This window comes from Colius striatus, chromosome 16 (genome assembly GCF_028858725.1).
Source record: "Colius striatus isolate bColStr4 chromosome 16, bColStr4.1.hap1, whole genome shotgun sequence".
NCBI classification, from domain to species: Eukaryota; Metazoa; Chordata; class Aves; order Coliiformes; family Coliidae; genus Colius; species Colius striatus.
The window spans coordinates 10,447,067-10,474,995 of record NC_084774.1 but is presented as its reverse complement, the minus strand read 5'-3'; the positions used below and the strand labels follow the sequence as shown (position 1 = coordinate 10,474,995).

Below are 27,929 nucleotides of genomic sequence, written 5' to 3'. Positions count from 1 at the left end.
AAGGGGGTGTTTTTCAGTGGTGCTTCATATGCTGGACCTAACTGGTTAATGGAGTACTGTATCAGTTCAGTCAAAGGTGGGGAGGCTCTGACTCCAGCTGAAGGCTAAAGGATCATGCCTGCTGCCTGTGTCCTGATGGACAAGTGTCTTAGTGATGCTCTGCTTAAAGAATGCTGGAGCCTGGACTTCAGTTGATGTTTCTGGATCAAGCAAGAAAAACTAGAGATAATATTTAATTTTACCAGAAACAAATATAACTTCCCAGCAGGATTCTGAGTGACAGTGCTGTTATTGCTCTGGCACCTGCCTATGATCCCAGTTCCTGAGGTCTTGAATCCTTTATCAAAAGATTCAAAGATTAACTTTTGCAAATTAATATCTATTAGAAACTCAGAACAACATCCTCTTTTTCTCACCTCTTAAAGGAGCTTTTCTGATTGGGATTACATCTGTGCCATGAATAAGCTACAGGCACCAAAAGCAGGCTCTGCATCCATACAATTACATAAAAGCACAATATGTATACCCAGTTGTCTTAGGTAAATGCATTAATCCATGAATATTTTCCTTGCCAAAGCATGCCCATAGAGGCTGTGCTTTGCATATTAGATATTGAGAGCATTTGTCCTAGAAGGGAAACCTAAAGAGATCAACAACAGATGCAATTCACCACTTACATGAATGTAAAGAATCAAGCACCCTCTGTCTATCATCAAGACAGAAATGCAGGTGTATAGAGCACCTCAGGGGGACAGAATCCTATTGCACAGTCTCTGGGAAGCTGCAGCAGCTTGCTGTTACAGAAACTGCTGGTTTGGGAATTATTTGTCTTATCTAAAGGAGGAAAGAAAGGAAAAGAACTAGCTCCAGTCCACCCCAAGCAGAAAGTCTATTGGCCAACAAACAAACTCTGTATTTTATCATGAGCAATTGCAATTAGAAAGCTCTTATCTATAATATTAAGGAACTGTTCTGTATTATCCTTACCTCTAGTCCCCTTCCCTTCCTCAGAATCTTGATTACATCTAGACTCCAGGAGGTGGATGGAGTTGAGGCAGCTGAAGGCAGCAGGCTGGTGGCAAGGAGAGAGGGATGGATAATTGTGAGCTCCCACACTCAGGACCTCCCTTGAGCAAACTATTCAGGGACAATGTAAAATAACTCTTATCCATGGGGGTCATCCACAAAGTTGAGGCAGTCCTGAGCTGGAATCCAGTCCCAGGGTGGCCAGCAAAAGTCAAAGCAGCTGCATTCAGCACCCAAAGCGCGATACGAAACAGCTGAGGGAATCCCAGCAATGCCAAAGCTACCCTGAGAAATCCAAGGTGCACCCATTCAGGCTAGATTGAATTCATGTCATCTTTTTTCCCCTCCATGTTTAGGACCCCCTGGTGTACCTGGAATTACTAAAAACGGTCGTGATGGGGCTCAGGGTGAACCGGGGCTCCCCGGGGATCCTGGCAGCCCCGGCACTATCGGGGCGCAGGGAACGCCGGGGATCTGCGACACGTCGGCTTGTATGGGAGCTGTTGGAGCAGCAACGTCCAAAAAGTCATAAAAGAGCAGTACAACAAGTGGAGAAGTGACTGAGTATTTAAATAAACGATGCATTGTAAGAAAACAGACAGAATCCTCCTAGTGATAACTGGACACGGGTTCCTTCTGTTACATTAGGTGGAGACTTTGACACAGGTCTCAAAGCATCGGATGGAAACTTTACAAGATGCTTTATGAGTATTTGTTTCCCCTCCCTTTGATTCTTTTCCAGCATTTTTACTGCTAAACCACCTCACATTCCATTTCTCCCCTTGTTCAAGCCACCTGCAAGAGGAAGCTCCTTTTTACCACCTCCCACCAAGCGTGTACTGAATTGTTTGAGCTATGTCACGCTCCTCAGTGCCTCTCCTGCTGGCTCCAGTGACACAGGTCTATGCACAAAGATACACACTGTTAAGCTTTTTGGGCACCAACTGCTACTCCCAGCAGTGGAAATTAGGCATTTAAATAGCCCCTCTTTTAACCTTTTATGATTCTGGCCTGAGCAGAGACCAATGCTTATGGATATGCAGGCACTGAGCAATGTCCAGAGTGCACCTCAACTATTTGCCAAGGAAATAGTAATCCTCTTGCAATCAAATTCTGCAGCAGGTATAATGTAGCTGCTTTAATTTCCAGGGGAGAATTTTTGGCTATTTCCATATGATAATAAAGGAAACCAAGTGACAGCATTTCCCCCACCTCTACTTCAGCTATTTGCACAGTAACTGCGAAGGAAACCCCAAGTCAAAAGGAGGCTCAAGTCCATCCCCAAACCACCTGTACCAGCTGTTATGAAAATAAATGGAGATTTTTTGTAACCTTTTCTTTGTGATGTTGTAAGTGTTGTTATCCACCTGGCATTAACTCACCTCAGCTCCATTTTCCAGCTGTGTTGTGTTTGCAGGGCGAGGCTGTGGTAGCAGGGGGTGCTACAGGGGTGGTTTCAGTGAGAAGCTGCCAGAAGCTTCTCCCATGTCTGACAGAGTCAATGTTCTGACTCCACCACAGACTCACCTCTGGCCAAAGCTGAGCTCCAGCAGCAATGGTGGGAACACTGTGGGGATTAACATGGAAGAAAGGGAATAAAAAGGAGTCAACTGTAGCAGGAGTGAGAATGTAGGAGAAAGGAGGAGAAGTGCTGCAGGCACCAGAGCAGAGGTTCCTCTGCAGGCATGTGGTGCAGCCCATGGAGGAGCTGAGATCCACCTGCAGCTCACAGAGGACCCCACACCAGAGCAGGTGTTGCCTAAAGGAGGCTGTGACCCCATGAAAAGGCTCCTGGCAGAACCTGTGGAGAAAGGAGCCCATGCTGGAGCAGGTTTGTTGTCAGGACTTGTGACCCTGTAAGGATCACATAAGAAGCATCCACCTTGGAGAGGATTGTGGAGGACTGTCTCCCATGGGAGGGACCCCACTCTGGAGCAGGGGAAGTGTGAGGAGTCCTCCCCCTGAGAGGAAAGAGCAAGAGACAAAAGGTGTGATCAACTGACCACAACCCCCATTCCCATCCCCCTGCAGCCCTACACGGTGGAGGCAGAGACCTGGCAAGAAAGGAAGGGTGAGGGCAAGTGTTTTAGGGTTTATTTCTCATTATCCTTCTTCTGTTCTGCTTGGTAATAAATTAACCTCCCCAAGTCAAGTCTGCTTTGCCCCATGATGGTAAATACTGAGGCATTTCCCCATCTTTATCTCCACCCAGGAGCCTTCTGGTACATTTTCCTCTCTCCCTTGTCAGGGAGCAATGGAGCAGCTTTGGTGGGCAGCTGGCATCCAGACAGGGTCACTCCACCAGAACTTGTTTTCCCAAGACTCTTTGGAAATAAATGGCTGCAAAGTTATCCATACCTGTGATTTCAAACAGCATTTATTTTGGCAGACCTTCCTGTGCTTTAAAACCTGTTGACATCATCTAGGTAAAAAAATTACTCAAAGCACTCTCAGCTCATGTCCTGTTCCATCTCTGCCCTACATGCCAAAGGCTATAAACAAAGGAGTCATGTTTCTCTTTAAATATGACAAGAGTTTGTGTATTTAAACAACCTAATGTTTACAGCATGCTACAGCAACAATACCAAGACCTTGTAGGACAGTTGTGTGACAGACATTAAAGACAGTCATTTAAATAGTAGGTTTTAAAGAACATTAACACCATTGGATTGCTGTTTGGGGCCAAATATGTTAAAGGATGTGTAGCAAATGTAAACTTCATTGCATCAGCCTTCACATTGTTAATGGGGGGAAAAAAAGGGCATTATAATATGGTAACTTGAATTTGTTTTTACACTTGAAGAGTACTTTGCATCTAGTCACTGAAAGAGCAGGACAGATTGTCTCCAACTAGTCCTAACTACTGCATCACCTTTTATAAAAACCCCAGAAAACAACAAATAGCACAACAAAATAGCCCCAAAGCTGAACAACAAACAGAAAAAGAACACCTTGTTCTTATACATAACTAAAGGGGAAAAATACTTTGGTGGCATGACCTTGCTTGTAGCTTCTACTCCCAAAGGCCTTCTCACACAGCTCTGATTTCTGTGGCTGCTAGTTCAGTCTCATTTCCATTTTGAATAAATAACACTTTCTTTAAAGCTCTGTTTCTCTCTTTTTACAAGTTAAGAGTTTGCAGTTGCTACTCAGCATGTGAAAGGAGAAAACAGAATACAGTTTTGGGCCACTATCAGGCACACTCTAAGGCCATCAATCAGTTCAGATGACTTGCTCTCCATAGCCGTGGATCTTTTCCTGCACTGGATACATTACAAACGAGTCTGATCTTGCTGGTTTTAATCTCCTGCCTGTTTTACCACAGAAGACAGTCTCAAATTCCTAAGAAAAATCAAAATATTAAAGATAAATAACTATTATGCTGAAAGTAAAGAGTTACTTGTGTGGTTTTGTACCTCTAGTGTCTTGGGAAACAACCAACCTACCTTTAATAGGACATGTTGCAGGGCCATGCCAGTGTCTACACGAGGAGGATTTCCCAGACACACTCCAGCTACACCCTCAGATACTTTGCAGAGCAAATTACTGGTAGAATGGGCACTGCTTATAGGGCAGATAAACCTTTACTAGTCTCCCCCCACTTTGAGACAGAGTGGGCCTGTAGCTGTGAACCCCCATCACTTAACTGCTACTTTGGGAAAACTAACTAGAAGATGACTCTGTGAAAAGAGGTGAGAGGAAATTAAGAGGTGAGGAGGAATGATTGAAGAGGACCTACACTGTTGTCCAGGGAGTATCATGCTCAGCAATTGGGATAACTGAAAAAAAAACCCAAACACTTTAAAATCTGATTTGAAAATCTCCACTGAGGACAGCCAGTGATTTCACTCTGAGATGAACCAGCTTTACAGTTCCTTTCCTCTCCAGGAGACTGGGGAGCTCATGAATATTTACAAGTCTCTAAATGGTGAGTGTCAGGAGGTTGGGGCAGCACTTTTTTCTGTTATATGTAGTGACAGGACAAGGAGTGATGGAAAGAAGCTGGAAAAGTTCCATTTAAACATAAGGAAAAACTATTTGACTGTTGAGGTGAGGGAGCCCTGGCCCAGGCTGCCCAGGGAGGGTGTGGAGGCTCCTGCTCTGGAGGTTCCCAAACCCACCTGGACACATTCCTGTGTGACCTGATCTAGGTAGAACTTGCTTTAGCAGAGGGAGTGGACTGGATGATCTCCAAAGGTCCCTTCCAACCCTACCATTCTGTGATTCAATGACACAGTGGTCCTCCACAAGCAGAAGCACTCCCTGTTCTTACAGCTGTTACAAAAGCTCTAAAACATTTCACATTTGTATCAGGACCAACACAAGGAGTTAGATGTCTAACCTGTTTCAGAGAATCCCCATGCCTCTCCTGGATGTACTTCAGAAACGCTGTTGTCCATTGCAAAGTGGTTGCCTTGTCAGTTTCGACGGTGCAGAAGGGAACCAGGAGATTCAGCTCATCACAGCAAACCCGGATCCTGCGCCTGCAGGCAAATACCAGAGGTTGGCAGTTAAACAAAAGGAAGACCACTCACACACACTACAAGCCATGGACTTCAGAGACTTCTTGTTTGCTACAGGCTTTAGGTGTGTGGATCAGTCATGTTATATACAAGTTACCTTTACAGAGCTGTTAAAATGGTTTGAAATCTCTCATTTACAGAGCAAAAACCACAATGAAACACACTTTTCTTCCCCCTCCCACCCCCAATAACCACCAAAGACTCCCCACCTGCCTTGATTTTCCTTGTAGGTAAGACAAAACACATCAGATTTACATTTTACTCTAATGACAGGAGTATTTCAGTATGGTAAGGCCTCATCTGGAGTCCTGTGTCCAGTTCTGGGCTGCCCAGCTCAATAGAGACAGGGAACTGCTGGAGAGAGGCCAGTGCAGGGACACCAAGATGATCAGGGGACTGGAACATCTTCTTTATGAGGAAAGGCTGTGGGACCTGGGGTTGTTTAGTCTGGAGAGGAGGAGACTGAGGGGGGACCTCATTAATATTGACAAGTATGTAAACGGTGGGTGTCACGAGGTTGGGGCAGCACTTTTTTGTGTTATGTCCAGTGACAGGACAAAGGATGATGGGATGAAGCTGGAACACAAAAAGTTCCATAATGAAACATAATGAAAAACTGTTGCCCAGGGAGGGTGTGAAGGCTCGTGCTCTGGAGGGCTTCAAAACCCATCTGCACACGTTCCTGTGTGACCTGATCTAAGCGGGACCTGCTTTAGCAGGGGGTTGGGCTGGATGATCTCTAAATGTCCCTTCCAACCCCTACCCTTCTATATGACTCTATGCAACCACCTTCTGTCCCTCTCCATGCGGTTGTGCCTCTCCCTGCGCTCAGCAAAGCCGTCCTGGGAGCTGCCCTGTGCCTGTGCTGCTGGCCAGGGCCCCGGGGCGCCGGCCCCGCTCTGCCGCCCGCTCCGCACGTTCTGGATCTCACCCAGCAGTTTGCGATCCATGTTGGAGGCCAACGGGCTGACTCGGCTGCAGCTTCTCCTGTTCACTGCCTGCTTGCACAAGGTGTTTTCTTGGGTAAAAGAAAGAAGAACCTGTTTATAACTCTGTACTGATAATACTGATCATGGAAAGCTTTTTGGGTTGCTTTACTTACGTGAAAGGGGCTTTATTGCCAACTTAGATGGACTCTTATAGCAACACATGTCCTCCAGAAGCCCTAAATCCTGCTTGCTGTTTCAAAATCCACCCAGCTTCTATTTTCCCAGAGAGCACACTGAGTTATGGGGCTATTTGAGGGGTATGGTTTAGTGCAGTGACGAGCTTGGCAGTGTGAGGTGAGTGGTTGGAGTCAATGATCTGAAAGGTCTTTTCCAACCATAACGATTCTGTGACCATGCCTTTGATGAGCATTTGAGGCAGACTTTTAAATGTTCTTCAGTTTGATACTGACTTGTAAATACCTAAAGGGGGATGTCAGGAGGATGGGGCAACATTTTTTTCTGTTGTCTCCAGCGACAGGACGAGGGGTGATGGATACAGCTGGAACACAAAAAGTTCTCCTTAGATGCAAGGAAAAACTCTTTTGGTGCTGAGGTGAGGAAGCCCTGGCCCAGGCTGCCCTGGGAGGATGTGGAGGCTCCTTCTCAGGAGGTTTCCAAACCCACCTAGGTTTTTCTGTGCCCCCTGATCGAGGGGAACCTGCTTTAGCAAGGGGTTGGGGTGGATGAGCTCTGCAGGGCCCTTCCATTCTGAGATTCTATGACTGGATCTATTATATCAACTTTGGAGTCAAAAAACATAGAAAGAAACCAGCTGCTTACTCCAGGCCCAGATGTTCAAACACACTTTGCCACTTGGGTCTTCTCATTTCAAGCAATAAGTGCTCAACAATTCTGGAAGTACACCATATTGCCCACAGCACATCTCAGCCATCAAAAGCACACTGCATGTGGTTCCCCAGACTCATGTTCACTCTAGAAAACGTGCACATTCAGAGACAAGTGTACATTTGTAAAGCCAAGAGAAAGATAAGTGAAAAGAAGTAGCTTACCTCCAACTTCAACCCAAACTTCCTCAGGCAATGTTTTACTCATTGTGCCTCCCGTCTGTCTCGTGGATTCAACTTCCTGAGAGCAGAAAGACAGTGTCTTGGGTATCCCAAGGTCTTGATGTTTGGCAGCTTCCAGAAGAGTGCAAGACGTTCCAGAGGTCTGTCAAAACCAAAAAGGGAACATTTAGGGGTATGTACACATTTTAAAAGAGACTATTTTGATATCTTAATGCTAGAGTCTTAAGTTTTAGCCCTGTGATTCAATGTGCTGGATCAGAATAAATCTCAACAGGATGTGGAGTCTCCTTCTCTGGAGACATTCCAAATCCAGCTGGATGAGTTCCTGTGTGACCTATTCTAGGTGGTCCTGCTCTGGCAGGGGGAGTGCACTGGATGAGCTCTCAAGGTCCCTTCCAGCCTTTAAGATTCTGTAGTGAATCTTCTGGGGACACTGCTGATGTTTCCCAGTGCCATGCTGTCACTCTCACTTCAGAGGCTCCAGCAAGGTGAGGGGGGAAAAATGCTTTCTCAAAATGAATCAGAGAAAAAAAGGAGCCATAGAAAATGGTGCTAAATGTGTCCTTCTAGTCTTGTGTAGATGAAGCTGATGACACACTGATAAACTTAGGGAAAAAGAAGTCTTTCTAGTAGGAAATCCAAGGTTTGTTATGATTACCTGGATGTACCATGTTACTACAAACACCACACAATGGGTCTGAGTCATTATGATGGTCTTAAAGCTTAATGTGAGAAGAAATCAATGGCATTACAGATCATTCTGATCAACCCTCATCAAACCCAGTCACGCTTTAAGCTGCAGAATGATCATACACCTAAGAAGTTAACACTGTTAGCCTTTGAGATGTGCAGAGTACAACAGACTACGTTACCTACCTGAACTTGTGAAGGGTTAGCACTTCCAGCAGCAGAACATGCATTCACAGCAAACAATGGGCATGTGAACTGTAAAGAAGGGACCACTGGCACAGTCTTATTTTTCCCCAGTGCAGAACTCTTGTTTTCTTGCTGGTGAGGTGGAACAGCTATCCCCTCTGACGGCTGTTGAATCAACGTTACTAAGCTTCAAAGAGACCAAACCAAAACAAAAAGAAACACAACAGTAACAAAAAAAACACTCAACAAAACAACAGAGAAAGCAAACCAGACTGACTGCTTGAAAAGGAGGGCAGAAACATTTAACAGCTACACTTCTAGCAACTATCTCAAGGAAACCACTTGTCATTTACTGTAAGCAGACATCGTTATTGCCACATTGTCTACTTCAGAGACAAAAGAAAAGCCATCTGAGAAGGTATTTTATGCTGTGCAGTAACAATTCAACTTTATCCCTCCATAAAGTGGTTATCACACACAGGTGACAGGGCTGGACTGCAAAACAGGATTTTGACTCCAAGTTATCCCCACAGTCAGGCCTCTGCACTGGAACACTCATCAGTTGCTCTGAAGGTTTTAATTAGAATCAAAAATATACTTTGCTTTTAGCAACCTGCACGTTAAAGCCAAGTGGCATTCCTCTCTCTCCTTTATTTACATTACAAGCTGTTAGCAAGAAGAAAGTTGTAAGGTAGATGCTGTAGCATTTCTGCAATAGACCAAGGAGCCTCAGCTGAGCTCAGTGGGGTTGCAGCCACGCCAGACTGACACAGTTTAAGAAGCTGAACCCAACATTCTCATGTATACAGAAAAAAACCCCAAATCTCAGGTTTTGAACTCTAGGATGCTACACAGTTTAACAACACAAACTGAAATTAATTGCAACACACTTGTTAAGAGCTACTCCAGAATCTTGGGGTTCTTGACATCTGCGGTTTTCAGTCTGGATGCTGTTGAATCTGTCTTCCAACCGAACTCTGACTGTAGATTTCGACCTAGGCTGTGGTGCCAGTGCCAAACCATCAACAACTATGTTTTCTTTATCCATCCCAACCGAATTTTCACCAGGTTTAACTTTCACTAAACTGTGTCCTTGGACTTCTACAGAGCTACTGTTGGTTGTTTTCTCTGTTTGGCTCAAAGGGACGTTAGGCTCACTAAGCAACATCATTCTGAGCTCCTGCAAGTCAGCAGAGCCCAAACGTGGGTGTGAAATTGGCAAACTGCTGTCAGAAGGTAACCCTGGCTGACTGATAATGGGGTAAAGCAACTGGCTCCCAGAGCTGGCTGATGAGCATCCCTCCTGGCTGCTGCTCCGCAAGACCTGCTGCAGGGGGGGGTCTGCAGAATGACCAGGGGAGGAGCGAGAACGGAGCCTGCCTTCACCTTCACTACCTTGTGCCTCCAGGTGGGAGTAAAGCATGTGCTGCAGCTGGCTGTACTCAATTTCCATCATCTCCGCCAGGCCGGCATCTGTGGTGGCGAAGCAAAGGTTTTGCTCACCAAAGGAACTGTCACTTGAGCCTCCAGGTCCGACAGCAACGGGAGCAGGGTCAGGGTCACCAGCCGTGCTCTGAGGCTCCTCTGGGGCCGATCCTGACATAGCTACAGTAAACCTAAGCAGTTACCAACGTCTCTCTCACCAGGAAACCATAAGACCTGCAACGACTAGCAGTACTGTTCATTAAAAATAGCAATCAAAGGCGCTTAACGGCGATACCGCAGCACCGCGAGGTAACGGAGGCAGGCAGGAGCTCCCGCTAACAGAGGCCCAGGCAGTCTCAGCGTGTCTGCGCCCCGGGGACACCCTCCCTTCCCTTCCCTTCCTTTCCCTGCCGCTGCTCACACAAACGGCCGTTCACCGGTCAACCGCCGGCTTTGCGGGCGGCCCTGGGCTCGGCGCGGCCTCCCGCTCCCTCAGCGCAGCCGCCGCGGGCTTCTGGAGCCGGCCGGAGCGGCCGGCGCAGCAGAGCAGCCCCTGCCCCGCAACGCGCCGCGGACGGAGGCTGCGGGGGCCCAGCCGGCGGCGGAGGGGACCCGCTCCCGCCGCAGCCGCCACGGCGCTCCGCCCGCCGCGCCCAAACGGCCCCGCGCCGGCCGCCGCGCGCCTCGGCCAGCGCCGTGAGGAGGCCCCGACAGCCGGCGTCCAGCCCGGGCGGAGCCGCGCCGCTGTGGCACAGCGCACTGCGGCCTCACACGGGCGCACAGCGCTGCTTTCCACGCAAAGCTGCCTCGTCAGACGCGGACACAACCCGAGCTTTGCTCACCAGGCCGCTGTGAGAGCAGGGCGGTAGGGCTCAGCCCTTCAGCAGCACGAGGCCTGTCGAGTGGCAGCAGCTGTGTGCTCTGAGGCACTCCCAGTAGCTTAAAAATCCTCCCCAAACGCCCTTTGGCCAGGGCTGAGGTCTTGACACAGCACTGGCCCTCTGCTCTGTCCAGCGCCTTTTCCTTACTCCATAGATACAAAAGATACTGACTCAGCCCTTGCTCTGTTGCAAAACAATTTCATTTATTGGAACCAGAACAACAAACAGGTTGCTAAAACTGAGGAATAAAAGTTAGTCTCTTTCTCTTTTGGTGTTGTTAGCAAGAGGCTCAACGTTTTACTGTTTGCCAAGGAGAGTCTGCGGGATGTGCTTGAGACGAGCGGCAGTGCTGGACGGGGAAGGGTATGCTGCATAGCACTCACAGAAGTAGTGGTTGCTGACCCTGGAGAGAACAGTGATGCTCCAGTCTCCTCGTGTGCCTGAATCCTTTTCCTCTGTCATTTCTGTATCAAGGCCAGTGGCAGGACGCTTCCCTTTCTGATAAATAACCAAGCCAAGAGTTAAATTGGGACCAGCTGACTCAAGGTCTGAAAGGGAACACCGAGGTTGCAGAGCTGAAAAACCAAGTTTTGGTTTTTCATTTTGCTGTCAAGAGAAACTTCTTTTTCCTGACAGCTACACAACTTGTTTTTCTAAATTCCATGAGATGACCCCTTGGCAATCTGATTCAGCAACAACTTTTGTTCACAGAATATCCCCCTAAATCACCGATTCTCCCACCTCTTAGGTTCAAATCTGATCCCATAGAAACCGTATTTCCCAAGTGATATCATTTCCCACTTCCTCTTCTGTCAGGCTCGCTGAATGGAACACGTTTTGCAGTGTTAGTCCTCCCCCACCCAGTGGCAAGGCTGCGCAGTGCAGGCTGCAGCTTTCAACTTCCAGGAAAAAATGATAAGCAGAGATTTCCACATGCTTTGTAGAATGGCTACAATTAAATGTTGTGGAGTCACCTTCCTTGGAGGTCTTCAAGACCCACCTGGACACGTTCCTATGTGACCTGATCTAGGTGAACCTGCTGTTGCAGGGGGGTTGGACTGGATGATCTCTGGAGATCCCTTCCAACCCCCACAATTCTATGATTCTGTGATTCAGTGAGTTGTGACTGTCCTGCAGGACATCTTCTGTTCACCAAAGAGGAAAAGAAACCCGTGTTGTTTGTTGAAAAGTAGCAACATTTGGGCAATAATGCACACATAGAGATTTAAGAAATGGACAACAATTCTCTGTAGATGTTTATTCTACTGACCAGTAACAAAAGAGCTGTGAAGTCCTGTATTTTCATGTACAGTGATATATTTTTGCCATATAAAAGACAATTTACAGAAATGTCTATCAAGGAAATGTGACCAAACACCCTTTTTGCATACTTTTGTGTATGTCTTTAAATTAGAAACATCTCATTAAGAAAAAAAGAAACCTTACACCATGGCAGATGTTTGCATTTCATCCCACCTCTCTGCATTTCATTCTCTGTCTACAGATGATCGTTTCAACCGGCAAATCCTCGAAGGACTTCCAAGACACACCAGTGTGAAGTGTGAGATCTGGTGTGAGATACATGGCACACACGCTCCTTGTGACGTAGTCTTCGGGGTGCAAGTGTTCAGAGGAAGCTCATCTTCACATTTCCAAAGCTATCTTAGAAAAATATCAAAACATGGAACCCTCATTGTTCATTTACATGCCCAAATAAATTAGCAGGGTTTGATTTCATACTGTAGAAGACATGAGAAGTAGCAATGGCATGGATTTCACAGTGAGAAATGTCCCCCCTGAACCACAGCACAGAAGCACCACAGCTCTCTGTGAGCTCGATGCAGTCATCCCTTCCTCAGTGGACTTTTATTTACACTACCAGCCTAAGCAGAGTCTAACAAAAAAACCCCAATGAAACTCTTTTTTTTTTTTCAGAAGCACCCCCCACCCTTTTTTTGAAGGACAATGAAATGGGAACATTTCTGGTCTATGGTGAAGTTCTGCAAAGCCAAACTGACCCCCCCCAAATGCTCCACTAAATCAGCTCAATCCAAGGAACAGGTCCTGTGGCCTCTTTAACCAACTCCTCCTGCTTTCCTTTGGTACCAATTCCTTTGCAGTCCTGGCATTTTCCAAACCAATGCCTGATGTTTTCCTGCTTGTTGCTGGTTATAAAAGTGCTGCTCTTGGGGGTTCTTTTGTTACAGATTTGTAAAAATGTGACATTTACGACCCTCCCCAAGTCTCATGAAAAAACCCAAGTACAATTCTTTGCTGGAGCTTCTCAGGTGGATTCCAAAACACCAAGTACCAGCCTATAAGAAGGCAGATGGTGCAGTTGAAGCTGGTAACATCCTGTTTTCAAACCCTCTGTCGATTAACACTGTTCCCCTACGGCCTGTTCCTCACCACACCCAACCCTTGTACTGTCAAATAAACCAGATGGCAACATCAGGCTCCTTTCATGGAAGTGTGTGCTGTAGGAACAACTTTGACACCAAAATATCATGTAAATGAGAGTAAAGGTATGGCTCCTAAGGTCTGGCTTTAATTCTCTTATAAAATTACAATTCAAGTTACTGGAAAACATAACTTTATAATCTATAAAAGCAATATGCTCTTCTTAGACTTTTCCCATCTCTGTACTGTAAATGGAAACTTTTAAGATAAAGATGCAGATAGAAAACCCAAAATCTCCCGACAGGTAACGCTGTGGGTCTTTATAAGAAAAATCATTATGCACAAAAGGTAGCAAGTGAAAGTCCAGTGTGTCTGTGCCTTTCAGCTGCTGAGTGTTTGCATTCACAGTTGTTCAAGACTCGCTGTCAGTTCATTTTGTAAGGCTCGTTTGCCAGCAGCAGTTTTGTCAAGGTAAGAATATACACTATTTACAGGTGATGCTGCCTCAGTCCTTGCTGTGTTGCCAAAGTGGATTATTTATAGGGACCAGAGTATCAACCCCATTTCTAAGATTGGTTAGTGGAAGATGAAGCTTCAGTTTCTGTCGCTTTCGGAGTTTCCTTTGGTGTTTCTGGCTTCATCTCTTTCCCAGTTTCCCTGCTCTTGCTGCGGTCTTTGCGATCCTTGCCCCGCTCTCTCTCCCGGTCTCGCTCCCTCTCCCGATCTCGGTCCTTGTCTCGGCTGCGATCACGGTCTCTGTCTTTCTCTCGGTCGCGGTCTCTGTCTCTGCTTCGCGATCGCTCCCGATCCCGCCTCCGGTAGGATTCTCTCTCTCTGGTTCTTGCTCTGTCCCGGTCTCTGTTTCTTTCCCATTCTTTACCCCGCTCCGAATCCTTGTCTCTCTCTTTGTTTGGGTTTCGGTCCCTGTTTTTGTCCCATTCCTTGTCTCTGTGTCTCTCCCAGTCTCTGTCTCTGTTCCAGTTTCTGCCCCGGTCTCTTTCCCAAGGCCTACCGTGTTCTCGATCTCTTCGTCTTTCCTCAAAAGGTCTCCCTTGTCGATTATCTGCTTGCTGAGACTCTGACTGATCTAAACCCTTATCTTTATTTCCTCCATCATACCTCTCTCTCTGTCTCCCTTCAAAAGCCTGGCCTCTAAACTCGGGGTTTTTGCCTTCTCGGAAGTCAGAGGCTGACCACTGTCCTTCTGACTCGGACCCCTGTCCAGAAATATTGGAGAGAGATGCAGATGGTCCAGCTTCCTCCCACATTTCTTTTCTGTGGGATGGAGGATGGCTTGGAAGGTCCAGGAGGGGTCTCGGGCTTGGCTTCATACCCTGTGGAGACTGACCTTGGAAATGGAATCTGGAAGGAGGAGGTTCGTTTTCCTCTGGGAACAGGGCAGGTGCAGCTCCTCTTGGTCCTCCAAACGGAATCGGTGCTGGACCTCTCTGGTTGGCAAATCTGGGGGGGCTCCCTCTCCGTTCCTCAAATGGCTGTGGCAAAAGTCCTCTTGGACCAGGCACGTGGTTTGGAGCTGGCCCCCTCTGTCCCTCATATTGATTTGGGTGAGGCCCTCTCTGTCCTTCAAATTGATTTGGGTGAGGCCCTCTCGGTCCCCCAAAGTGACTTGGGGCTGGACCTCTCGGCCCTCCATAGTGAGGGCCTCCTCTCTGTCCTTTAAACTGAGCCGGTGGGGGCCGTCTTTGACCTCCAAAAGGAAAAGGTGCAGGTCCTCTGTTTCCCATAAACTGAGGGGGATCTGGTCCTTCAAACTGTCCTGGAGGCCTAATCATATCATTATACTGGGGATCTGAAAATTCCCTCTGTTCCATGGGAGGTTCCCGACGCTCTTCAAACTGAGAGGGTGACATTCCTCTGGGAACACCATGATAAGGAGGAGCAGGGCCCCTATTATCACCAAAAAGAGGTCCGTGCTGTGCAGAAAATAAGGAAGGAATGGGGCCCTTGGGACCTCCAAATCTCCCAGACGGAGGTCCTCTTTGCCCATCGTCATTTGGAGAAACCTGCTCTTCAGGGAACTGCGGTGCTGGTCCTCTGAAATTAGGTCCATGAGGTCCAGGTGCACTGAGCACAAGTGGCTGTGCAGGCCCTCCCTTCTGTCCAGCCAATGGAAATGCAGGTCCAGCTCGGTTCTCTTCAAAGTGCTGTGGTCCACCCTCACCCTGAATCGATGGAGCTTCCATTTGTTCCACAAATGGATGAGACTGAGGATTTCTTTGCTCGTCGTATTGCACCGATGAAAGGCCTCTCTCCGCTTCAAAGGGACCAGCTGCCTGTTCCTGAGATGGAAACATCACATTTGAGAAAGAATCCACTCCCATTACTTCCTTGGACTCACTGGGCCAGGACATTGTGTGCATATCTTGCAAACACTGATTGTCATTTGACATGGAGAAACCAGGCTGAAAAGATGTACTTGGAGGTGTTGGAAGCAGCACTTTACGTAAAGGTTTGGACGCAGAACCTTCTCCAGAACTCGTCTGACTCATGTTTTCCAAAGTAGCTTGAAGAGCGTTTTCCAGTTTGCTGTTAGCTGCCTCTTTTTGGGGAGCCCAACCATCACTCCTACAACCAGACTGATCATCAAAAATTAAAGCAGTGTTTTCCTCAACAACTGGAAGCTGCAAAGCATCTGGGAAACTTGCTGGATCTACTTCTCTTGGGGGTATCTCGTTCTGCACCACTTGTGGTTTTATTCGAGGATCGACAGTGTCGTTAGTCTCTGCCACCATCCTTCTAGCTTGCCGAGGATCTCTGTTCTGCCTTGGGTCACAGCCCTGGTTCAAAACTTGTGTTTGCTGATTTAAAGACGAAGGTAAATCCACTTTTTGTGTAGCTTGCTGGTCCTGATGAAATAATTCAGTCTTTATCAGGGAAGTTTTTGGTGGCGGTGACATTAAAGCATCAGACACTGAAAAATGAGCCATTGAAACACCAACAGCTGCCCTCTGCTGTCTGAGAGCTTCTTCTTGTTCCTCCAGTTGTCTTTTCTGTTCTTCTATTTGCTTATTCAATTCTTCCAGCATTTTTTGCTGTTCTACCAAGGACGAGGATGCAGCTAAATCAGGCACATAGGCAGCAGAGGGTTCTGAAGAAGCGCTTTTAGTGTCTGTATACATCTTGTTAGGTAAGTCATCAACAGTAACTTTTGCTTCTTCCAAGATGGTTTCATCCTCTGGATCATAGGCCTCATCCTCCAGCTCGGCTGCATTCGATGGCTTTTCCACGTTATAGCGCTTTTCACTTTCACCACTCTGCAATTCAAAAGCTTTCTCTGGGCCATATTCTTCTTCGGGATCGTACGGCCTGTCGTCCTCCTCCTCTTCTATAGCTCTGTCTTTCGACATCTGTCCAAACTGTTGCACGATGGGATCTAACAAAGGAACAGCTGCCACTGCCCCATCAGCAGCACCTCGACCTTCCTGACTAGAAGGCTGGGCAGTTTCAGAATCTTTAGCAAGAGGCTCAAAGCTTTTCTTTTTCCCAAAGAGCGTCTGCAGGATGTGCTCGAGGGGAGTGGCGGTTTTGGAGGATGAAGAAGGTGTTGCAGCAGAGCTTGCAGGAGCAGCAGTTGACGTGGGGGGTGGTACTGTAGTTGTAGGTCCACTTTTAATGGAGGAGAGTATTTTTAATACTGAAGGTGTAACTGCAGAGGTGTCTGGAGCAGGCAGCGGGGGCGGTGGTGGAGGAGATCCAGGTGGTGTTGTACTTACAGCTGAATCTCCTGAATAAAGTGGGTATTTGGGAGCTCTCTTCTCCTGTGGAGCAGCTGCTGGCCCTTTAGAGAACACGGATGCTTCAGTTTCCTCATGTGTTTGAATCCTGCTTCGCTTTTCCTCTGTCTTTTCTGTGTCAAGGCCAGTGGCAGGGCGCTTCCCTTTCTGACAGATGACCAATCCAAGAATTAAATTGGGCCGAGATGTCTCCAGCCCTGGAAGAGAACACAAACATTGCACAGCTGAAAAACTAAGTCTTAATTTTGCTTTCAAGAGAAACTTCCTATTTCCAGCCTGACAGCTACAAAAATCACAACAGTCTTAATTCCATGAGATGACCTATTGGCAACTTTCCCTACATGTGTGCCTCTAGATTTCCTCTATGTATTTGTACCTAACAAGTCATGTCTTCAGGCCTCCCTTGAAAGGCTGCAGCAGCAGATATCATTATCACAGAGCGTCTCTGCAAATGTTCAAAACCAAAGACACTTCTATTTTTGTACTTTTGCATTGTTTTTCTTGTTTAATGATCCCTACACCTCCCCTTGTCAAAGCATGTATTTACTTGTTAACAGTTTATAAATATGTTCTATACACCAAGATGTTGACAAGCTCATGACTGTATTTCTGTTATTATCTGTGCTACAAGACTACACCAGCCTAGAGAGATTTTGCCTCCAAGTTAAACAAATACCAGTAATTGCTGAAAAAGTAACCTCAAACTGTGCTTGGAAACAGGATTAAAGCTTATAACCCACTCCCTGGTGGTTTTTTTTTCCAGAGAGCCATTATTTTATACATGTGACAGATGCAGGAAACTGACAAAGCACCAACCAAGCAAAGGGGAGCTTCAGCAGAGGTGAGTTTGGCACATGGGAGGAAAGTATGAGGGGTGCATTTGCTTTCTCTGCAAGGAAATGGGCAAGAATCTGGTATGCAGAGGGCAAGTGGACTTTAAACCCCCTGTCACAGGATTCAGTGTGATGTTTTTACAAGTTAAAAACATTGAGAGAAGAACTGCTTCTTTAGGAAAGCTTCAGCCTTGAATTCTTGGAGAAGTAGATTAAAAAATGAGAGGAGAGTTTCTGACAAAGAGGAAAAATGCAAAGGGCTGTGGGTCTGTTTCCCCTTCCTGTATTTCTTCCATGTTCACACAGTTCCCGCTTTGGAAGATAAACATGTCCAGAACCAAGGACAGTGAATAAATCCTTTAACATGCAGCAAACAGAATATCAGTGTAAAGAGAGGCTTTGTAAGCTTCTGGGTTTAGTGACTTTCAAAAGCTCCTCACTGGAAAAGCCAGTGCCTTTCCCCACTAAGTGCCATCAGTTGTTATTTGCATCCAGCTAGGAAGCAGTAAGACAGAAACACAAACCCATCTGCAAAACGACAGACAAAATCCACAGTGGTAAGGTGAGGACTCTGACCTACATTGTTCCTTCTACTCATGAGTCTCTAACAGTTCTACACACACATATACAGATGAATTCCTTGCTCTTATTAAACCAAACCAGTTGCTCATTAAGGAATAATTTTTAAATATCTAATTATTGTCACTGCAAACTTTTTGATACCAACACAACCCCCAAACCCCAGAGCTGCAGATACACTCCATTAGCAAAGCAGACTCACAGATACACCACTCTGCTGAAACAACCAAGTCGAGGTTTCAAGGGAATTCCTACATTTACCATCTAATGAGAAAATGGCATCAGCTGTTTGCCTCCATTTCTGTTCAAGTTTAATAAACAACACCTTCTACCAAGCTTTTGGTTGCTAACTTCACACTGAGAAATCAATAGAAGAGAACTACAGATGCTTGAGATTTCCTATCAGAGGTGGCTGTTGCTATAATTACATTAAGAAACAAGAATAATTAAGCTTGAGTGAAAGTCTCTGCAACATGGTTATTCTGTAGAATGCATTCCAGATCCAAATCAGAACTTCTCTTACTCCATAGTTCAAGTTTGATGTATTTCTGTGGTTAAGAGGGATAGATTGTTTCCAATAACCTTTTCTTTCCCATTTTTTACTACAGACTATTTCCTATTTATACATGTAAAACCCAGTGCCAAAAAGGAGTTTTGCCTGTGTTAGTAAATGTTGCCAATTTCCACCTTCTTTCCTATTAAGAAATTGATAAAGATTTAAAATACCTGAAGAAAATGAACCAGCTGAGTTACCAGAACTAAGAATTTCTATTAATTCAGTACATGCTCCAATCTGCCCCATAAGAAAGGTGGGGATGCAAATAGGCAGGATAGGAACTAAACAAATCACTCATTTCTGTTCAATCTAAGCTTATTATACATAAATACTCAACTTGCACCAATACTTACTTGCACCCACAGCCTAAAAGCAACTCTAGCAGCTCTGCTCACAGCACTTCACTACTTTAAAGGAAATATTAGGTATTCAAGATCTAAGCATAGTTCAAGACAGCTCAGAAAACGTTCCCAATTTATAGTCAGAACAGACTAACTCATTCCAAATGGTTCACTGTGTCAGAATTTGCTGCATGGTTTTGGTCAGTACGTGAGCAACGACTCCACATTTGGTTGGTGTTGACCAGTGCAGAGTATCTCACTAATTGGTCTTCATCCAAGAACTCCCAGTAGGCACTTACTGCTCCTCTGTGATTAATGTTTTGTTTATCACACGTGTATGCAGAGACTTGTGACTTCTGCAGTTAGTCACAATGAATCTCAGACAGTGAATAATTGAAATAAACAACTTTCTAAAATCCACTGGGTAGGATATCTGATAAACAGCAATGACTGAAAAATCAGCCTTGAATCCCTGTCAGAAACAGAGATCAAGTCACTAATTAAAACAGGGTAAATTTTCAACACATTTTGAAGGCAACAAATCCCAGTACTACATTAATAACATTAGTTATAATTGAATGTTTAGTCATCACAGAATGAATCCATTACCATGTCAACTCTGATACTGTAACTTTACACAAACATTAGAAGTTCTGCCTAACCTGGCTTTTACATTTGCCCAGTTCAAAGTCATCAAACACTAAATGCTTCCTTTGAATGGAAACATACAGCTAAGTCCTGCACTTCAGAGGTCACTCCCATTCTATTTCAAATCTCCATCAACAGGTTAAGTATCTAATTTTAGGTCATAACAAAAATGTTGGCTGCAGTCCCCAGCTACTGCTCAGTGGCTGTTTTTCACATGCAAGCATTTTAAAAGTGCTGCAAGCTGTGTTGGCAGAGTTAGGAGGTTTCAGTGTTCAATTATTTATAAAATAGTTATTATCATGTTTTGTACTTGAAGTCCACAGGCTGGTTTTAGTGAGTTACATCCTGTAACCAAAGCCATTAAAGTGGGCTCTGCTAAATATCAGTATTGGATGGATATTTGTTCTTCCGACCCTTAAATATGACCTAGATCAGTTTTACCATATTTATGCACAAAATGGCCACATCTTTCCCTGGCATCCCTACCTGGCAAGAAGTCACTTGTATTGTTAAAGACAGATGCCTGATTTCTGTGCATCATTACAAAAGCACAGGGACAGACTGAGCACACCCATGGTGTATGTTTTTAAGCTGCAGAGACCAACACAAGATATTCCTTAAATTTTGACCACACCATTTAAATATGTCTTAATTAATCACAAGACCAGCTGACAGCCATCCTCAGATTTGTGCAGCCTCAGCTCAGGGGCATTGCCCCTGGCATTGCAACGCTGCTGCACATTCAGGGCCACTTGCTGAATGGAGTTGGCGGCCACAGGAAATAAGGTTGGTAATGCCACGTTCCTCTGCTGCTGCTGCTGTTCTTAATGGTTGAGATGAACTTTTAAGAGCATGCTAAACAGCATCGGGAAGAGTTCACGTCCTCACACCTGAAGAAAAAACACACTTCCCATTGTAAACTATCAGCAGTTGTGGAATCTTTTGCTCATAGGTCTGTTTTGTTAAAAATAAGCTGCCTTAACCATGTAAGATGCCTCCTATGTTCCCAATCCTGCCACTAAATCCCTCAATAACTCACTTTCTATTGGTTATTAAGTCTGATTATACTATTTTTTACAAAGTGCTTTGAGATCTAGAGATTAAAGTACTACTTAAGTGTGTGTGCAAGACAGTAAATTCCCACACAGTAAACCACTGCAGAGACAGCCAATCAGTACACAACATCTGGTAATAAATGTCTGAGATGAATTCAGTATAAATATGGATAAACTTCCGTTTCCCTCCGGTTTTAAATCCCCCACGTCAAAGCTTTCTGCAGATCTTCTAGGTAATAGTGCAGTTCAGAAGTCCTCAGTTGTGCTCCAAATCCAGCCCATCAGGAAACAGGAGAAATTCATCATCCATATGTGCCTGATGGAACTGGCTGATACAGCTGCAATATCTTCTAACTAGGATTTCTGGAGTGGCAAGGCTTCATTGCCCTCTCCCTCCTCCCCCCCTCCAGCCATACTGATCAGATCATAAGCTTCAAGTCCTTGCTCAACTCTATTCAAAGGGACAGGGTTTACAATTTAAAGAGACAATGACCACTTTCTGTAAAACATTTTTATTGGTTGTGGAAGAAAGGAGTGTCAAATGTCATTAAGAAGTGTGGGTTACATGTCTTTCATGCTGTGGTTTTAATACAGTCACCAGAAGAGAACAACTTCTTACCTGATTTTTCGCCCCGACACTGGATCTGGTTTTAAAACAGGAACCCAATTCAGCAGAGCTAGGAAGCACTTATTTGGGAACTAAGCACATGAACATCCTCCATTTTGATGAAGAGGTCTTCAAATTTTGGAACTGAAAGCTGTTTCATGCTCAGTTCTTCTGTCACCATGCTCCATGCACAAGCACGGAACAAACTCAAGCCAACCCGTAATCTCACCCAAAAAGAGTGTGATATAACCTGCCTGTACCAACTACTGCCTGCCACCTACCAACAGCAGGGAATGGGGATCCCTTTCCCCTGGAACAAAGCACATTTCAGAAGTCATTGATTTGGCTGGAGTTTGCTCCAACCAGAAGAAAACTTTCCAAACCCCTTGTGCACCACATCACGTGTGCAACGTGAGATGATGACCACCGTGGGAAACCGCCATCAACAGCACCTTTGGCTTCACAGATTTCTGGACTCCACTGTGGGCAAAGTTTCCTGCTTGATTTAAGCTGCTGTGAATGATTTGTAAGGGCCTGGGGTTTGAGGGATGGAGGAGCTGCTGCAGGTGGGAGGTGGGGGGTTGCTGGCTGGGTTTTTTTTTTCAGTGTGGTGGCTATTCCATATATTTGATCCTACAGGTAAACTCATCCTCCTCACAGTGTGTAAAGCATCTTGTTGGAAAGGCTGAGTCAATTTCATTTCCTCTTGAGCAGAGTTGGATTTCTATTTCTTCCCTATTTACATGCTTGAAAATTATCTTTATATTAAAAAAAATTAATAAGATTTAAACTAAAGATTCAACAACTTGTCTCAGATTGATTTTTGGTTGGTGATTTTACCTAGCATTTAGCCTCCCCTTTTTTGTGCTTACCTGGTCCCTCAAAAGGCAAGAGTTTGGAAGGAATTGGGTCCTTAGTACTCAGGGGGATCAAGTAGAGATCCTTGATATGCCTGTTGTTATTAGCTACAACACCGAAACGACCACGACTGCTAAAATAGGAGTAGAGAGAGATATAGGCAACTTCTTCCTCTTCTGTGGCAGGATGGAAACGAATCAAACACAACTCCTGTAATACAAAAGCAAAGTGAAAAAATTCAACCTGCAACACAGCAGCAAAGCAAATGGTAAAGGGCAAAGCCCAGGGGTTAAAAGAGATTGTGCATCTATCACCCTACAGCTGTTTTTGAGGCAATACTCCAGCGTTAAGAGAGTACTGCTGTGAAATTTGTACTATGCACACTGAATCAGGTTTGTCCTTTTCAGAAATACACATTACTTGGGAATTCCACATCAAATTAAACATCTGGAGGCTCAAGTTAATAGGAAAGAAATGGAAAAGTCTTAGTTGCATGTCTATATTTTTGTACAGTGCATCAATTTTCAATTCTGAAGCAGTTTTAGTGCTAAATTCTATTTCATACATCAAATGACCAGATTCTTTTCTTGATAAATCAAATTTCAGTCTTCAATACTGAATGGACAATGTGCAATCACTCAAAATGAATTAAGAGCATAAAGATGTAACTATTATGCAGAAGACAGAGATCAAATGGATCTGTAGCTCAACAGAAACGTTTGTTCAACTAATCAACAAGGCAGTAAGTGGTGTTGGTAGTTTTTGAGGTGTGATTTATGTCAGCATTTCTTTTGGCAACACAAAGTTGCCATTTTATATTGCTTTTCTCCTGGGTTTTGCAAAGGATTGTAAGTGAATACCTTAGAAAGCGAAGATTTGAGTTTGCCCACATAATCCCAGACTGTCTTCGGTGAGATCCTCCCACCAATATGAATTGTATCTGGTAAATCCTAAACAAGAAGCATCACATGGCAGGATGAGAAACACCAAAAGAGACTCAAGTTTACAAGCTGTGCAGGTTCCCCATCCCAGCAGCCCAGTGGATAATTCACTATTCTATTTTAGTATTTCCATATAGACTCTTTTAACTACAGACAGGTTTAGAACATGTGAATTCAGGCTGTTTCTGAGTTTCAAGGTGCTTAATTCTATTACTAAAACCTGACAGTATAGTTGAAAGAGAAATGGCACTCCAAAAAGGAGAGCAGCACAGTGTCTAACAGCTCTCTACACCCAGTAATGGCCTGGTTTGGATAGGGAAGCTGCTCTCTGACATACAGGGTTCTCAGGAAATGCTGCACTCAGGAGCACGATTCACAGGAATTACACTGTCTTGTTCCTTGAACATGCACCTTCCCAGAATATCATCATCCAACTGGTTTTAGTTGAAAATTAGTAAAAAGGATGGTATTTTTCATCAATGGCAAACAAAACTTTCTGACAGATCCCATCAGTGACCCATCTCGTTTGAGAACAGAACAAGGCATCTACTTTAAATGCTGCCTCTCAAACTCCTTTCCAAACAAGGAAACTGACAGGAAGCTGTTCTTCCTTGTCAGAAACACACCTACAGACCTGAGCATCCTCCATCAATCTGAGAGGAATTTTTAAAAGGTGCTTTTTCCATCCTTCAGCTCCTTTTCCTATTACTAAAGGGATGCCATTACCACAACCACCGTTCTAAGAACAATACACAGTGTCCCCAGCCTTTCTAGCCACAGAACTGCAGAACAGATCCAAACAAAGACATGTCAGTGCTGACCTCACTAAGATAATCAAAGCACCCCGATACAGGATATGCTTTAGTGACAAATTTGGCCACACTCTGCATATTAATAAATCCTTTCCAAATGGTGTTGAGCCGAGAGAGAAAGAGAGAAGTGTCGCTGTCCTGAGGTGACCGTGGCTCTGCGACACTGCAAAACAAACACAAAACAAGAAGGTTAGAGGGCACAAAGCAGAATGCTCTCTTCTTTTTTCCCCCTTTCCTCCCTCCCCATGTTGATCAAACACTGAATTTTAAACAAATGATAGTAGTTTTACTAAATGCTTTGTATAGACTTTGCAGTATGTTTACCATTGTACAGTCCCAGAACATGGAAGAAATGCACTTCCCTTCAAGCTGCCATTTCAACTCCTAAGTTCAGATGTAACAGTGTTGTCATACAGGATAGAAATCTGGAAATGCCTTTCAACCACCTCTAGAAAGCAGACACCTGCTTTCCAGATACTAATGTACATGCAGATCTCTGAGTCTGCACCTTGTAGAATCTTTGCTGTCACCAGTGTGATGCTCTGCAAGTTGTACACAACAGAGAATGCTTCTGCAGGGGGGTTGGACTAGATGACCTCTAAAGGTCCCTTCCAACCCCTACCGTTCTATGATTCCAAGGTGTGTAAAATCAGAGTCAAGCTGCCTGAACTTTCAAGTTGAGTATGATTTTGGATTGGGGGAAGGGGAGCAGGACATGGGACACATGGGACTGTGAAAATGGCCACATTTCACCGTGATTAGGTGGCTTGGCTTCATCCTAAGTATACGCACTTGATGTTGGGTGACTGATGAACTGCTAAATATCTTGGATCTGGTGAGGAGGATGGTTTTGTCAATATTGATTTGGGTACAGCCATAGCTGGTTTTGAAGTCTCCTGTTTTGTTTCCCCTGTTGAAGCTTTGTCTGATGCAGCAGCAGAACGCAGGGCTGGCGTCGCAACACCAGACGAGGTGCTTAACGCTGTCCTAGGGTCTCTGCCAGAAACTGTTATGGTTGTGACAACCCCACCAGCACAAGAGGCAGGAAAAGCTGAAGCCTCTTCAGGTACAGATGAATCTGCATTGTTTTGGCTCTGGGTTGTAGGAATGCAAGTCTCTTCTACGCTTGACTGAGAAACCGTTTCAGCTGCCGCTCCCACTTCAACGTCCATTGTGTTTTCAGAGACAGCCTCTTTGTCAGGCTCTGCTGTTGGTGCAGAGCTTTCATACTTGGGCTGAACTTCTGTTTTCGATTTCGACTCTGTCTTTTTAACAGGAGCCGTCATCTTCATCTTCTTAGGTGGCATATCATCTTCAGATGCTGAAATCTGACCTAGAAATGGATTTTAAAGGCTTTGATTATTATTTCACAATCAAGGAATTTTGGAGAAAAAACTAAACAAGCATCACTTTTCACATAACATTTCTTTCCCTTTGCACAAAGTCAGCACTGTAGATACCTGTGCAGATTTTACAGTTCAGGTCAAAAAGATGGGCTCGATGTTGACTCGTCGTATCCTTCAACATACTGCTAAAAACATCTAGAGAAGGAGCACTGTTTGAGTTCTGTCCAGTTCGGGATGACTCTTGCTGCTCCTAAAAATGAAGGAGTACAAAAAGTATTTCAGTTGGTCCTTCATTTCAAGCATACAAAACCACTTTGGAAACCATTCATAACTTAAGTTCTTTATCAAAAAAGTTGACAGCACAGCACATCAGACAGAGATCTCAAATAATATTGCATTCTACCATGCTCTGAGGTAGACATTTAAAGTTCAGAACCAGAAGATTTCTCTCTAAATTGACTGCAAGGGCTGAAAAAACACACAGTATTTTAGAGGGGCATGCAAAATGCACCCATCCTTTTGCTGTTGCACTCCTAACTCAAAGGGAAAATGTTCCTGAGCACACCTACAAGGTACTAATAGTTCCTTGAAATAATCTGAACTTGTGCCAAAAAACACCTGAGGCCCCAGTTACCAGTTACCTCATTTGGTGTCTTCATGCTGAAGCAATGGGTGATACTTACATCAGAGTCAGACACTGGTGGAGAATCTTCCATATTTACAGCTGCCACATGTTCCCGTTTCACAACTGTTTTCTTGATTTCATGAGATTTGCTTCTTGACTCTATCACCTGAAACAGACCAAAACCATTTTGGTGGTAAAAGAGCAGGCAAATTCAGTCTTAATTCACACCAAAGGATGCTGGGAGAACTGATGTTACTTACAGCTTTGGCTGGTTTCTCTTTCCACACAGACAGTTCTTTAGAGACAAGTTCTTCTGGTTTCATTCTCACCAGCTTTGACAGAGAGATTTCCTCACGAAGGACACGATGAAAAAGTCCCTGAAAGGAAAACAGACTTTGTGAGCATCCAGAACAGAACCTGCTTGGGGAACTAATGAGATTTGCTGAGCTCAACAGGCAAAACCTGTTCTAGTTTCATCAAAACAAAAAGAAAAGCAGCCTTAAGTGTTCTCTGGTGAATATTTTCACCTGTACCAGCAGCTACTTTACTTTTGAAGCATAAGTCATCATGCACATGGGCAGTATCCAACTTATACTACAAAACATCACAGGAAGAAATCAATAATGTCTGTATTTCCTTTAAGAAAGCTTAATAAATACCCATGGCCAACTCAAGTAGACTTGGAAGTCCTACTTGGATTCGTATTACAGACTTGAATGGCTTTTAATAATCTCCTCTAGCACGAGAAACTCTTGAGGGTAGAGTCTGACACATCATTAAAACCACAAAATACATCTCAGTACAAGTTGACTCTTTAAGCAAATCCCAAACCTGGTTTTTGGGGTCCTTGAGATTGAACATGATGCTCCGGTATTTACTCTTGTATCTGTTGTCTGTAACTTGGAACAAATTAAACATCTCCTTTTCGATATTGAGTGCTACTCTCCCCACTTCACTCTCTGTCATGACCAGATCATCGCTGTCATTGACTCTGTGAAAAACAAAACATGGTATGTGCATTTAGGGTAGGCCAGAAGCTGCAGGGAGCACTCAGAACTAACTTTTCAGAGTTAACCGGGGCTTCCCTTCACTCAGGGAGGGCTCATGACCCTTTAAATGACACCTCAAAGCCAAAGCCTCTCTCAGGACCTTTCATTCCTGCCCAGATGCAGCCGTGGCAGACAGCCTTTGGGAAACTGAGTCAGCCTTTACAACTGCTCCTGCCCTTCTCTGCTGGGAACAATACAGGGAGCCCAGAGGACTGGAATTTTCTGCTGAGATTCTCCACTGTGAGCAGCATTCTCGTTGCAGAGGCACCAGAGTGCAGTGGGCTGCAGGAAGTACTGAGGGCTGCAGCAGCTTTAGGAATTCCAGTGGGAAAATCTGCTTTTTGCTTGGCTGCCTTCTTTCCCAAGGGATACAGTTGTTCACTGACCAGAGTTTGCTGCTCATTTGACTTCTGGAGAGGAGGGAATCCCTCCTGTATGCCTTTACCCTTTCACTACAGTATTTCCTCTCCTTTGCTCCCTACAACCTCCCAAACACTGCCATCACCACATTTTAAAACTTAAGAGCAGCTGCATTCTGAAAGTTTCTGTGCTGTAACTTAGTTCTTAACTGTATCTGCCTCAATATAGTTGCAACAGTGAAGCATCTTCTCATGCACTTTTCTTTTGCATCAGGATTTTAAAATGTCTTCAAATATGAACCTGAAATGCCAATTCTGTTGTAAAAATTCAATCCCTCAATGCCTCTTATCAAGATGTAAACAGAACTCTGCAGGCTAAATGTTTACTTCTACTTGCAGCTTCCCCTATAAATTAAG

General features: G+C 44.8%; 3 protein-coding genes across 3 annotated transcripts in view; 1 reads left to right on the top strand and 2 right to left on the bottom strand.

Moving 5' to 3' along the window:
- COL9A3 (collagen type IX alpha 3 chain) overlaps window positions 1–1,587 on the top strand; it is a 35,497-nt gene extending 33,910 nt beyond the window's left edge. The window contains exon 32 of the mRNA XM_062009449.1: window positions 1,383–1,587. Coding sequence (XP_061865433.1) covers window positions 1,383–1,558 — 176 coding nt within the window. The 3' untranslated portion in view covers window positions 1,559–1,587. The remainder of the gene's footprint in view (window positions 1–1,382) is intronic.
- Window positions 1,588–4,244: 2,657 nt separating this feature from the next.
- TCFL5 (transcription factor like 5) lies at window positions 4,245–10,045 on the bottom strand. The gene is made up of 6 exons (XM_010202666.2): window positions 9,333–10,045; window positions 8,443–8,629; window positions 7,549–7,708; window positions 6,339–6,567; window positions 5,369–5,510; window positions 4,245–4,368 (listed from the first exon to the last, which is right to left on the bottom strand). Exons 1-6 carry the CDS (start codon window positions 10,043–10,045, stop codon window positions 4,249–4,251), a joined length of 1,551 nt encoding a protein of 516 aa, XP_010200968.2. The 3' UTR covers window positions 4,245–4,248.
- Window positions 10,046–11,991: 1,946 nt separating this feature from the next.
- The window catches only part of DIDO1 (death inducer-obliterator 1), a 48,282-nt gene continuing 32,344 nt past the window's right edge, over window positions 11,992–27,929 (bottom strand). The window contains exons 9-17 of the mRNA XM_062009487.1: window positions 26,936–27,095; window positions 26,365–26,481; window positions 26,163–26,270; window positions 25,594–25,729; window positions 24,926–25,466; window positions 24,143–24,296; window positions 23,241–23,330; window positions 22,395–22,590; window positions 11,992–17,100 (exon numbers count right to left, since the gene is read on the bottom strand). Of these exons, the coding sequence (XP_061865471.1) occupies window positions 13,715–17,100; window positions 22,395–22,590; window positions 23,241–23,330; window positions 24,143–24,296; window positions 24,926–25,466; window positions 25,594–25,729; window positions 26,163–26,270; window positions 26,365–26,481; window positions 26,936–27,095 (4,888 nt within the window). The 3' untranslated portion in view covers window positions 11,992–13,714. The remainder of the gene's footprint in view (window positions 17,101–22,394; window positions 22,591–23,240; window positions 23,331–24,142; window positions 24,297–24,925; window positions 25,467–25,593; window positions 25,730–26,162; window positions 26,271–26,364; window positions 26,482–26,935; window positions 27,096–27,929) is intronic.